This window comes from Lepidochelys olivacea (genome assembly GCF_965140295.1).
Source record: "Lepidochelys olivacea isolate rLepOli2 genome assembly, chromosome: 1".
Classification (NCBI taxonomy): Eukaryota; Metazoa; Chordata; order Testudines; family Cheloniidae; genus Lepidochelys; species Lepidochelys olivacea.
In genome coordinates, this window is record NC_140411.1 from 340,329,260 (window position 1) to 340,342,196 (window position 12,937).

Genomic DNA, 12,937 nt, shown 5'->3' on the forward strand with positions numbered 1-12,937 from the left:
CCATTGAAAGACTTTCCAGAAACAGACAGGAGTAGAGGAGCTTTGTCACTGCCCTAAATGCCAGAGGCATAATAGGAACATGATGATGATGATTATGAAGAATAACCCATAGTCCTGTATTTGCAATTAGACATCAGCAGCGTCTAAAAATGACACCTTCTTTGTTTTTAGGTCAGAAATTGTCACATTAGCAAAGTTTGTCCGAAAAATTAAGTTGACCTTGAAATCAAATATACAATATTACTAAATGCAAACTAACATCATAGACCACATGCGTCAACCTTTAATCACTAAAACAACAAGAAGGGTCTGTTGCAATTGTATCAAATGGCTCATTTTACATTTTGTTCTTAATGTGAATTTTTGTCCTGCAGAAAGATGCTGCACAAACAGTATTTGAGGCTAAAGTCCTTTGTTTTCCAACACAACTCAATTGTTTGCCAAGCTCAATTTTAGCCACTCTCAATTTTAGCCACTCTGTTGTTGTGCTTCCTTAAACTCATGTGTCCAAACAGGTCACTCTTGCTTGACTGATCTGTATTTTCCTTTTGCAAAGTGTCACTCTCCCTGCTCCACTCTTGCAGAGACAAAACATTTAATTTTAAATTTAAAAAGCAGTAGAGAAAAAACATTAACTTTCTTTCCCTAAATATGAGGAAGGAGGCTTACTGATCAGACAACAGTTTAGGAGTTGGGAGATTTGATTTATTGCCTCTACCACCGATTAGCCATGTTACATTGAAGAAATCACTTAATTGATGCCTCAGTTTCCTCAGCTGTATCATGGGAATAATATTCCTCCACCTTCAAGAGCCTCAGATCAAATCATATGTTGTCTGCTATAATAATCATAATGCTATTTTTAAAACATCTTGTTACAACCAGGGCAGCCAGAATGTTGCTACAGGAGAAACTTATCTTTAGTCAAGTCACTCTCTCAGTCCAATATCTGTCGAATAAAATGTTAAGCCCTGTAAAATATGTACTTCATATGTAGCAGGAACTCTCCAAGTGCAGATTTACTCCATGAGAGTTATTTCACTGATAATCATTCTAAAATTCAATTCTGCCAGCAGGATTTGATTAGACGATAGATCTTACTGCTGACCATTTAGAGTGAATCTTTGAGACCAGCCTAAAGTGTTGCCAAAATATCTGCCCATTGAACAGGCAAAGGACACTACTATCATCACACAAATTAGCTTTCCATAACTTCTTCCACCCAGATTCTCAGCCAGAGATACTCATAGGATCAAATGAAGTAATGAATAGGGCTTTCAGGATCATCAGAACCAACCAAGATGAATGATTAATAGGCAAATGCTCTGGAATCTCAGCTAATCTTGCCCTGAGTAACACTCATGACAGCCATAACTGCCTTACCGAAAATAAACGGTTCTTTTTTCCATTTCTTCTAAACAGCCACACCAAGTTTATCCTTTGACTACTTTCTTTTAATATGACTGGTCAATGTGAACAATTCTTTCCCCCCTTTTTAATGTTGGTTTTGACAGAAACACTTTACACAGAGAGTCTCATAATACTCTCCTGAGAGACAGGGGGCCAGTGGTCCAGGAAATACTGCAAGAGCCACCTCTTCATGCTCTCCTTGGAGGGAATAGTTTGAGGGTGCCAGAGGGTACAGATCCCTGTAGGGATCTCAGCGGGCACTTAAGTCAGGTGATCAGTAAAGCCAGCCAATGATTCATGACTGCCTGCAGCCAAGATTTCAAAGCCATTGATTAGTCAGCCCAGCTTCCCTGAACTCTGAGACCCTGATTTTCCAAAGGTTTTGAATGTCCCCTGTCACCTGCAGAAAAATAATCATAGTCATACACTGTAAAAACCATATAACACGGGATTATTCATGCAACACAGAAGTACAGATGTTGCATCTAAGACTACATCTACACTACATACCATTGGCGAAGGTGTATAGCATTTGCGTAGCCACATGCCACAAGTGAAAGGCTCTGGAAGTGGGGAGACAGCAGGGAAAAGCTCTGGCAGCTTCCTGCTGGAAAGTCTCTGGCAGGGGAGAGGCAGTGGGGAAAGGCTGAGCCCTCCTCAGCCCCCTCTCCCCCTCAGAGTCTTTCCCCACAGAAAAGGGGAGGAAACAGCTGGGGGAAAGTTTTAGTAGTTCCTTGATACCAGCCTTTCACTGGGGAAAACAAAGGCTCTAGGAGCAGAAAGGCTCCTTGTCACATTACAGAAAGATTTCAACAGCAGGTAGGGTTGCCAGTTTTGGTTGGATGTCTTCCTAGAGGTTTCACCACATGACGTAATCTTTAATTAAAGATTAATCTTTAACTCCAGGGATTCCAGGACAATCCTGGGAGGTTGGCAACCCTACTAGCAGGGAGCTAGTGGAGACTTTTCCTACGCTTCTCCCCCAGCTGCTGGGAATTTTCCCTGCAGCTGGGAAGGGCTCCAGCTGCAGGGAGCTTCCCATTCCTTTCCCTGCTGCTTCCCACCTGCCAAAGTCCTTCCCCACTCTTGGCATTTTTTTCTGCAGAGGGGAAAGGCTCTGGCACTGGGTAAGTAGTGGGACCACACCTTTCGAGCATGTCTTTACTCACCTAAACTGTGCCTCCGGACTGCAAGCCCCCAGAGAGCTTGGGACTCTGGTTGCTAGCCTGTGCTGAAGCCCCTGGCACCACATCTACACTGCTGTTGTTCCCCGTGCTAGCTCCTCGTTAACGCTAACAGGGAGATGTTCACCATGGGCTACAATCACACCTTCACTTCGCAGTGTGGACCCTAAGCGACAGCTCCTCAGGACGGGGTGGGCAAAGGCAGACCCCGTCTCGGGGAAAGCCATCGACACACACACAGTGGCTAGCTCAGGAGAGAGGGGTGCATCCCCCAGAACCGGCATGGACAGGCAGCCCCTCCTCAAGATACACCAGGGGCAGGCAGAGAAACGAGGCTGTGAACCAACCCCAGTACAGACTAGGGTGACCGGATGTCCCGAGTTTATGTCCCTGATGTTTGGGGCTTTTTCTTATATAGGCACCGCTTGGCCCCTGCCCCCCCTTGCATTTTTCACATTTGCCATGGGGTCACCCTAGCACAGACATAGGGACGGACAGACAGACAGCCGCCTCCCCACTGGACCAGTACAGTACAGTGCCCCCCCCCCCCAGGACAGACAGACAGCCGGCCGCCTCCCCACTGGAACAGTACAGTGCCCCCCCCCAGGACAGACAGACAGCCAGCCACCTCCCCACTGGAACAGTACAGTACAGTGCCCCCCCCAGGACAGACAGACAGCCGGCCGCCTCCCCACTGGAACAGTACAGTACAGTGCCCCCCCCCAGGACAGACAGACAGCCGGCCGCCTCCCCACTGGAACAGTACAGTGCCCCCCCCCCCAGGACAGACAGACAGCCGCCTCCCCACTGGAACAGTACAGTACAGTGCCCCCCCCCCAGGACAGACAGACAGCCGGCCGCCTCCCCACTGGAGCAGTACAGTACAGTGCCCCCCCCCCAAGGACGGACAGACAGACAGACAGCTGCCTCCCCACTGGAACAGTACAGTACAGTGCCCCCCCCCCCAGGACAGACAGACAGCCGGCCGCCTCCCCACTGGAACAGTACAGTGCCCCCCCCCAAGGACGGACAGACAGACAGCTGCCTCCCCACTGGAACAGTACAGTACAGTGCCCCCCCCCAGGACAGACAGACAGCCGGCCGCCTCCCCACTGGAGCAGTACAGTACAGTGCCCCCCCCAAGGACGGACAGACAGACAGACAGCTGCCTCCCCACTGGAACAGTACAGTACAGTGCCCCCCCCCCCCCAGGACAGACAGACAGCCGGCCGCCTCCCCACTGGAACAGTACAGTGCCCCCCCCCAGGACAGACAGCCGGCCGCCTCCCCACTGGAGCAGTACAGTACAGTGCCCCCCCCAAGGACGGACAGACAGACGGACGGACAGTTCTCTACCCCCCGGAACAGACAGACGCACCCCACGCGCTGGGGCCGGGGGACTCGCCCACCTGCTCTGCCGCCCACGAAGACCCGGCTTGGCTCCGGGGCGCCCCCGCTCTCCGCCTTGCGGGGCCTGTAGCCGTACACCCCCCGCTCCGTGCGGTACCAGCGCCGCAGCGTCCAGGCCCGCCCGGCCATCGCCAGGCTCCTCGCCGCCACAGCCATCGCGCTCCGCGGCCCTGGGCAAGCGGCGGCGGGGCAGCGGCCGACACCCCCAGCACGGATTGGCCCGGCGCGCCTCGCGGGCGAGCGGTTAGTCCCGCCCATGCCAGCAGGCATTTAAAGGGGCAGGGACCATTTATAGAAGGAGGGAGGGGGGCATGGGATGCAGGGGGAGGGGCATGATTTGTGGGGAGATGTGATTTGATTGGGGGGGGGGAACGAGTGGTGGTGGTGTGGGAAGGGCTTTGGGGGGAGAAATGTTAGACTTGGGGAAGGGTTGGTGGGATTATGGGATCTGATGGGGGAGGGGGGGCTTGAGGGGGTTAGGGGATATGTGGTTTGGGGAGGAGGGTATGTTGGGGGGGGGGGAGTGTTAAATTTGGGGAGTGGCAGGTGGGTTGTGGGGATTATGGGACCGGATGGGGGAGGGGTGTTTTGAGGGGGGAAGGGGATATGTGGTTTGTGGGGGGAGGGTCTGTTGGGGGGGAAGTGTATGCTGGTGGGAGAAGTGTTAGACTGGGGGGAGGTTATGTGGCTTGTGGGGGGTATGTGATCTGATGGGGGAAGAGGTGCTTGTGGGGAGGGCCATGTTGAAAAGTATTTAGTTGTTAGGGGAAGGGTGTCTCCTGGTGAATGGTGCGTGGTTTGCAGGGAGAGGGTTACTGGGTGGGAGAGGTATTTCGTTATAAGGCATATGGCTAGTAACAGAGAGGTATTTTGTACAATATTGGCTGGTCGGAGGGCAGGATGTTTGATGGTAGAGGAGAGGTCTTTTGGTGGATCGGGCTGCTAAAAGTCCAGTCGGTGGCACAGTGGGGCTAAGACAGGTTCCCTGCCTGCCCTGGCTCCACGGGGTTCCCGGAAGTGGCCAGCATGTCTGGCTCCGAGGCACTGGGGAGTTTCTATGCATTGTCTCTGCCCTGAGCACCAGCTCCACAGCTCCCATTGAGTGGGAACTGCGGCCAATGGGAGCTGCAGGGGTGGCGCCCTGCAGGTGTGGGCCATGCACAGAGTCCCCGGGCCTCTTTGCCTAGGAGCCGGACATGCTGGCTGCTTCTGTGACCTGCCTGAACCCAGCTGGAGCCTGCACTCCAAACCCCTGTCCCAGCTCACAACCCCCTCCTGCACCCTAATTCCCTTCCACAGCCTGCACCCCTCACCCCCTCCCACACCCCAACCCACCTCCCCAGCACCCCAAACCCCTCAGCCCCAGCTTTAGAAAGATGAAGAATTTGTTGGGAAGAGCAGTTTTTGGGGGTAATGCTAAGAAAACTGTGAGATCAGAAAGAGAACGTGGCTGCAAACAGAGTTAAGGAAGTTAATGCAGCCTCCCTTTACCCCAAACTGAAACAGGAAAGGACAGTCACAAACAGATTAGTGCTTCCCAAATGTTTTCTGAGTTGCATGCATTGGGAACCATAACAAATTCCCAGAACCTGCTACAAACAAAACTGCTCCGGAACACACATTCTTTTATCTAATAAAAGGTGAACAAGTCTGTGCTCTTGTCTCTGAACTATGGAAGCTCATACTCTTATTGATGCAAAAATGATGTGGTACAGTGGTTCTCAACCTATGGGCTGTTTGTGGCCCAATCAGCCCACAACTGTGGTCCATGTGGCATCCTCAGAGCTACACAGGTAGTATATATAGTGTGGATACAGCACATATAACACATAGCTGCATATGTGGCCCACAATGTGAAATAGGTTGGGAACCACTGATGTAGTATCAACATAATTAAGAAACGTGTTGGCTCTCTCTACAACCAGGTCACCTTGCGCTTTGATCCTGCAGATAATTTAATGGTAATTATAATTAAGAAAATACATTAGAATGAGAGGTATTATGCAAAGGTAAGATTATTATAATCATCATTACCCCAGTTGCTTTCCTCCTGTTTCACTCTTTCTTCCCTTCTGACACAGTTGCCAGTTTTAAGCCGGGGTCAGATTTAATGTGGTTATGGAGAGCAAAAGCACAGGGCTGCAGGGAGATTTGAATGGCAGTAGATGATTTGCACAAAAAGTACTTGCCTGTGATTATCCATTAATATTTAATGGGAGGAAAATGTAACTATTTTATTTAAGTATTCTTCACCAGCACCTAGGAAGGACACCAAAGTTTCAGAAGCTCTGTAAATGTGGCAGCATTTTTATTGAGGGGGGCGGGAGAAGAGCATAGACAGATTGTAAAGGACTCTCTGCCAGTAAGAACTAGAAAAGCATCATCATCTGGTTGATTTTTAGATATTGCAGACAGCTTGTACCCTGTATATTCTCACGTCATGCCCAGATCCACACAGGGATTTAGACTTTGCAACACTGAGCATCATGGCACTTAAAAAATCAAAACACCACTGAAATCCACAAAAGTCAGCATAGTACAGGAGCTCCCTAACCTTGTCAATGGGACATGAAGATTGTGTGAGGTCATGCCACATAGAGGCATCATCTTTACAAGCACACCACGCAACCCCTGTTGGCCTGACTTTGCATATGTAGTGTGTTCAAGGTTATGCCAGAGGGGGCAGTGTGGTGCACTCTTAAAGATAACACCCTCTGTCTGGTTTCAGAGTAAGTCTCACTGAACAAAACCACATCCAGTTTTGTCCCAGTACTGGATGGGGGACAAACCATCCAAAAGAGGACTGTCCTGTTCAAAAGCATATGAATGACCTCCCAAAGGGGGAATGGCACTGTGGGTAAAAAATGGCATTACCTGTTTTAAAGTCACTAACTACCCAGAAGCAAGTGATCTTGAATGCTTATAGATCAATGCTGTAACAGATAAAGCACAAGATAGGGTGTCACAGTTTCAGGGTAACTGCACCTTTAGCCCATTCTCTGTGGTCCATGGCAGGAATGCCTTCTGAAGTCTCAGGTCCCTGGCCCCTAGCTGTTGCCTCTCTCTGGGTGAGGACCCATGTCTCTCTGCCTTCAGACTGGGGATTTAAGTTGCAGCTGCTTGCTATTGCACTCTGATTTGTTGAACAAGTTTGACTAACTCAACACAACTCCTGGGGGAATTCTGCGCCACTGCTCGTGCGCAGAATTCATGTGTCCTGCACAGTTCCCCCACGCGCAGAAAATACATTCTGCCCCTGAAGTGCTGCAGTTCTGCCTTTTGCCCACCAGAGGCCATTGTGGCACCAGAACAGCCAACAGCATGAATGCTTGCAGGCTGGTCTGGTGCCACAGCGGCCTCTGGTGGACGAAAGGCAGAACTGCAGCACTTCAGGGGCAGAATGTATTTTCGGTGGGGGGAAAAAAAAATTGTGCTCCGGTATCAAGTGGAGTGCCTCAGGGGTCGGTCCTGGGGCCGGTTTTATTCAATATCTTCATAAATGATCTGGAGGATGGTGTGGATTGCACTCTCAGCAAATTTGCGGATGATACTAAACTGGGAGGAGTGGTAGATACGCTGGAGGGGAGGGATAGGATACAGAAGGACCTAGACAAATTGGAGGATTGGGCCAAAAGGAATCTGATGAGGTTCAATAAGGATAAGTGCAGGGTCCTGCACTTAGGACGGAAGAACCCAATGCACAGCTACAGACTAGGGACCGAATGGCTAGGCAGCAGTTCTGCAGAAAAGGACCTAGGGCTGACAGTGGACGAGAAGCTGGATATGAGTCAGCAGTGTGCCCTTGTTGCCAAGAAGGCCAATGGCATTTTGGGATGTATAAGTAGGGGCATAGCGAGCAGATCGAGGGACGTGATCGTTCCCCTCTATTCGACATTGGTGAGGCCTCATCTGGAGTACTGTGTCCAGTTTTGGGCCCCACACTTCAAGAAGGATGTGGATAAATTGGAGAGAGTCCAGCGAAGGGCAACAAAAATGATTAGGGGACTGGAACACATGAGTTATGAGGAGAGGCTGAGGGAGCTGGGATTGTTTAGCCTGCAGAAGAGAAGAATGAGGGGGGATTTGATAGCTGCTTTCAACTACCTGAAAGGGGGTTCCAAAGAGGATGGCTCTAGACTGTTCTCAATGGTAGCAGATGACAGAACGAGGAGTAATGGTCTCAAGTTGCAGTGGGGGAGGTTTAGATTGGATATTAGGAAAAACTTTTTCACTAAGAGGGTGGTGAAACACTGGAATGCGTTACCTAGGGAGGTGGTAGAATCTCCTTCCTTAGAGGTTTTTAAGGTCAGGCTTGACAAAGCCCTGGCTGGGATGATTTAACTGGGAATTGGTCCTGCTTTGAGCAGGGGGTTGGACTAGATGACCTTCTGGGGTCCCTTCCAACCCTGATATTCTATGATTCTATGATTCTATGAAAGTAGCACAGAATTCCCCCAGGAATAGACGTTCATCACAGCACCTGGCCCATGGAGCCAGGTTAGGACAGAGTGGGGCACATGGAGCTGTTGGGGGAGGGTGGGTCACAGACTGGCGTTCAGAATGCCTAGTGGGGGAGGACAGACTGGGGCGTGGGCTCAGGAGCTAGCGGGGTGACAGCATTGAGCCAGGGACTGAATGGGATTAGGGGTGCAGGGCCGGATCGGGGAGAGGTGCTCCAGGGAACCATTGGGGTGGAGAGTTTCAGGATGGGCAGATGTGCCTGACTGAATGGGAGAGGCCTGGGATCAGCCAGGGTCTGCGTGGGGGAGGCTCCCTAACTCTAACAATCCTGCCCTTCCCCACAGAAAACCTGTTCCATACTTCTCCCCGCCCCCAGCCAACAACCTTCCAGGTTCACTCCAGGGTCCTAGCCTCTCCCTCACCCCTGACACTGCCAAGCCTTTGCACTGCTTCTGCTAGGTGCAGGAAATTCATTTAAATTACAATATAGAATTGTATTACTCTAAGTTCTGTATTCATAGGCCTAGTAAGGAATCTATTTGTCAAAAGAAAATTACCAGAATCTTTTTTTTTAGTCTGTATCGTTACAGACATACTTACTGACAGATATGTTGAAATAACTTTCCAAAATAATTAAAATGGGCATGATTATAGTGTGTTATTTTGACAAATATGCAAAATTTTGCAGAATTTTAAAACTTTTGGTGCAGAATTTCCCCAGATGTACAGCACCTACAGTTTCACCTTTTTTCCCCCTCCAGGGAAAATGACATTGACAAACCAGATCTTTATTTAAGGACAAATGCAGTCAGAGAAAACATCTAAAACAGTAACAGTCTAAACACTTTACGAGGAGCCTTCCACCCACTGGTGGCTGGTGAACGGGCTGTTGTGGGAGGCTAGCACCCAGCCCCTCCCCTTCTGCCCAAGATCCTGCCCCTCACCCTCCCTTTCTTCCCCCATAGGAGCCCAGAGCACCCACACCACAGCCCCTGGGCCCTCCAGTTCTGGGCTGCCTGAGCACCTCCAGTCCCGGTGCTCCAGGCAGGCCCCCGGCCCCAAAGTGCCCCTCAGCCCCAAAGCGCTGGGCGGGCAGTGCAGCCATGGCCCCAAACACCAGCCACCCTGAGTCTCAGTGGCAGACTGGTGCGCCCCAGCCAACCTGGGCTACTACCGAAGAGTGGGAAGGAATTTCACTGCAGGAAAGGGCCAGCGGGCAGAGTGTGGGCAGGGCCACGCCAGGCTGTTTGGCTCAGCCTTCCCCAGGCTATGATGCCTGCCACCCATGCTCCCACCAACCATCAGTTCTATGGGGACCCTGGCACGCTCCAGTCTTTTCAACCCTTCAAAGAGATGGAGTCCCTCTTCGGACAAGAGGTCATGTCCATTTGCGAATTTAAAAAAAAAAAAAAAAAAAAAAAAAAAACCACCACACAAAAACCAAGACCTTCTGTCGGGCTAAACTCAGTTTTGTATCTGCATAACCAGCTTTGGGATTTTGCATTAATCACCCTGTGGTGATTCCAGATTCCACAGGGAACCCCCGCTAGTAAGCCAATAACAAACAAATAATACTTATCAATACAAAAGTCCAAAGAACATTATAGTGATGTGAAGTTTTCATGCTTTCAAGGCTAGCTCAAACAATAACTTCCACAAAACATTAAATGCAATTGTCTCAGGCTAGGACTGTGTTCATTATGTGTCACAGGTTACTATTTGATGTCTGTTACAGATCAGACAGACAGACAAATTAGACAGCAGAATGACTGGCTCCCTAAGCACCTATCTATAATGAGTAGAGGGGGAAAAAAAAAAATCATCATTGGGGACTTCAGTCTGAATGCCATATGCTGAAAGTCTCATGCTGCCAGTAACAAAATATCCTTGGAATTTCTACAAATTCTAGATGACAATTTTGTAACTCAAATTATAGCTGTCATGGGGGAATTCTGTGTGGACTTCATCTTCAGAGATGGAGAGCTGATCTCACAGAACTAAAAGTTAGTCATTTGCTTAGGTGCAAGTGATCATGACTTGATTACATTTTATGTAAAAACACAATGTGACTCTGTACCTCAAAATAGCACCCTGAAACCCGCATATTCACCACTGTGATATGATTATGTTTTATACAAAAGTATGCCTTGGGAAGTATCATTGAGAAGTCATGATCTGTTGAATTATATGTTACCATTGTATCTGAAGTTATGCTATGTGTGTATTGCTGATATATGTTGCGAGTCTGGCAGATGCCCACAGCTGGTCTTTTGGTGGCAACAACAGAGGAACTAACATCCCCACGATAGATTTACGTTAGGACTAGCTGGCCATGCATGTATTGATAATCCATTCAGGAGAATCCACTATCCCAGTAGGATCTTTCCTAAGCACATAGACATTGGAGCTTGCTTAACCCAGTGACTCAGCAGGGGACATAGAACATGTGATCCTTGACTATGATTGAGATGGTATCTTTCGATGCCCATGGATTGTGGGGTATAAATTGGAGTCTGACAGTCCAGAGCCTCTCTCCTCCCCCACCTACTCTGAAGGCCACAAGAATGTTTGGAAGAAAAAACCTTGAACTGGAGAGACTGGTCCTAGGTTGAGCAAGGAATTCAGCCTGTGTATTAAGAACAGTGAACTGCTTACAACACCTAGTGGGGTGAGAAATGACTTGATCCAAATTTTTCTTAGTCTGATAAAGTGTGGAATTTAGACTGCGATTTAAGTTTTATTTCTTATGCAACCAACTTTGACCTCTATGCCTACTGCTTATAATCACTTAAAAATCTATGTTTTATGCTTACCAGAGAGTTTGTCTGGAGTGCTTGGGGAATCTGCTCAAATTATAAATGCTGGTGCATGTCCACTATCCTTGACGAAGTGGCAAACTCATTAATGAGCTTGCATTGTTCAAGAGAAGGTCTTGAGCCGTGTAAGATGGTACATTTCTGGGGTGCAGGGCTGGTGAGATTTTTCTCTTTGGCTTTGAGAGTATTCATGCAATTTAGTTTGGTGTGTCCCCGTATGTTGTTGGCTTAGTGATCACAGCACTCAGAGGGGTTTGCTGCTTGTCACTAGCACAGCATCGTGAAAGACAGCCCAGTCTGGAGAGTTAAGGGGGCACAAAGAGTCCCACAGTTCCAGGTTGTACCCAGGGGGTCTGTCACACAGAATAAAATCTGAACTGGCAATACATATAATTGGTGCTTTAAAAGGCCAATATAACAAAGCTGAAAGCAACAGGAGACAAATCAGCTGGCAGAAAAATTTTAAACAAAAATGTGAATGATAATATGGAACATTTTAGTGATTACCACATTTCAAAAGGAAGGCTATGCATTTTAAAAATATAGCCTGTCTTAAGGGGAATGAAAGCAGCAATACAATTTATAAAAGAAAAAAAGCCACCAATATATAACAAATGGGAAAGGAGAAGCTGATAGCAATTATTAGTTAGAAGTTAGGAACTTTAGAAAATTGATAAGGGAAGCAAAAGGACAAGGAGGTTTGGAGAAGGAAGTATTTAAAGAATATCTAGAACAAAAGGCCCCCTAAGACTGGTATAGGTCCATTACTAGGTGGAAATTGTAGATTTGTCAATAATGCAAATAAGAGTGAAGTGTTCAATACATATTTCTTTTCTGTATTTAAGAAAAGGCTAGATGGTATTTTCACACCGTGTGATGATGAAACACTTTCCACTCTGACAGTAATTCAGGAAGATGTTAAATGGTAGCTACATTATTTTAAAAATCAGCAGGTCTGGAGAACTTACATCGAAGAGTTTTAAAAGAGCTGGTTTAGGAACTTTTTGGAGCATTAGTGTGGATTTGCAATAAGGTTTTAAACACTGGGGTAGTTCCAGAAAATGGGAAGAAAGCTTATGCTGTGCCAATATTTTAAAAAGGTAAATGGGGTGACCCAGGTAATTATAGGCCTATCAGCCTTACATTAATCTCAGGCAAAAAATGGCACAGCTGAAAGAAGCTCAATCTATTTAGCTTATCAAAGAGACGGTTAAGTGTTGATTTAGTCACAGTGTACGAGTATCTATACGGGGAACAGAAATTCGATAAGGGGCTCTTCAGTCTAGTAGAAGAAGGTAAAACAAGATCCAGTGGCTTAAAATTGAAGCTAGACAAATTCAGACTGGAAATAAGATGCAAATTTTAACAGTGAGGGTAATCAACTATTGGAACAACTTACCATGGGCTGTGGTGGGTTCTCCATCACTGGAAAGGATGGAATCAAGATTGGATGATTTTCTAAAAGATATGTTCTAGTAGTTCAACCACAGCTACTGGACTTGAACAAAGAAATAATTCAGGGAAATCCTCTGGCCTGTGTTATGGAGGCATTCAGATTAGAGGATCACAATGGTTCCTTCTGGCCTTAAAAATCTCTGAATTTGTTACTTTCCAATGGACAAAGGGTCTCTCTCTGATTCCAAGGTGAAGAGATTC

The 12,937-nt window shown here is 47.9% G+C and overlaps 1 protein-coding gene across 1 annotated transcript in view; it reads right to left on the bottom strand.

The window, feature by feature from the left end:
- The window catches only part of DHTKD1 (dehydrogenase E1 and transketolase domain containing 1), a 48,917-nt gene extending 44,708 nt beyond the window's left edge, over window positions 1–4,209 (bottom strand). Inside the window, exon 1 of the mRNA XM_084617369.1 lies at window positions 4,004–4,209. Coding sequence (XP_084473495.1) covers window positions 4,004–4,160 — 157 coding nt within the window. The 5' untranslated portion in view covers window positions 4,161–4,209. The remainder of the gene's footprint in view (window positions 1–4,003) is intronic.
- Between the last annotated feature and the right edge of the window lie 8,728 nt (window positions 4,210–12,937).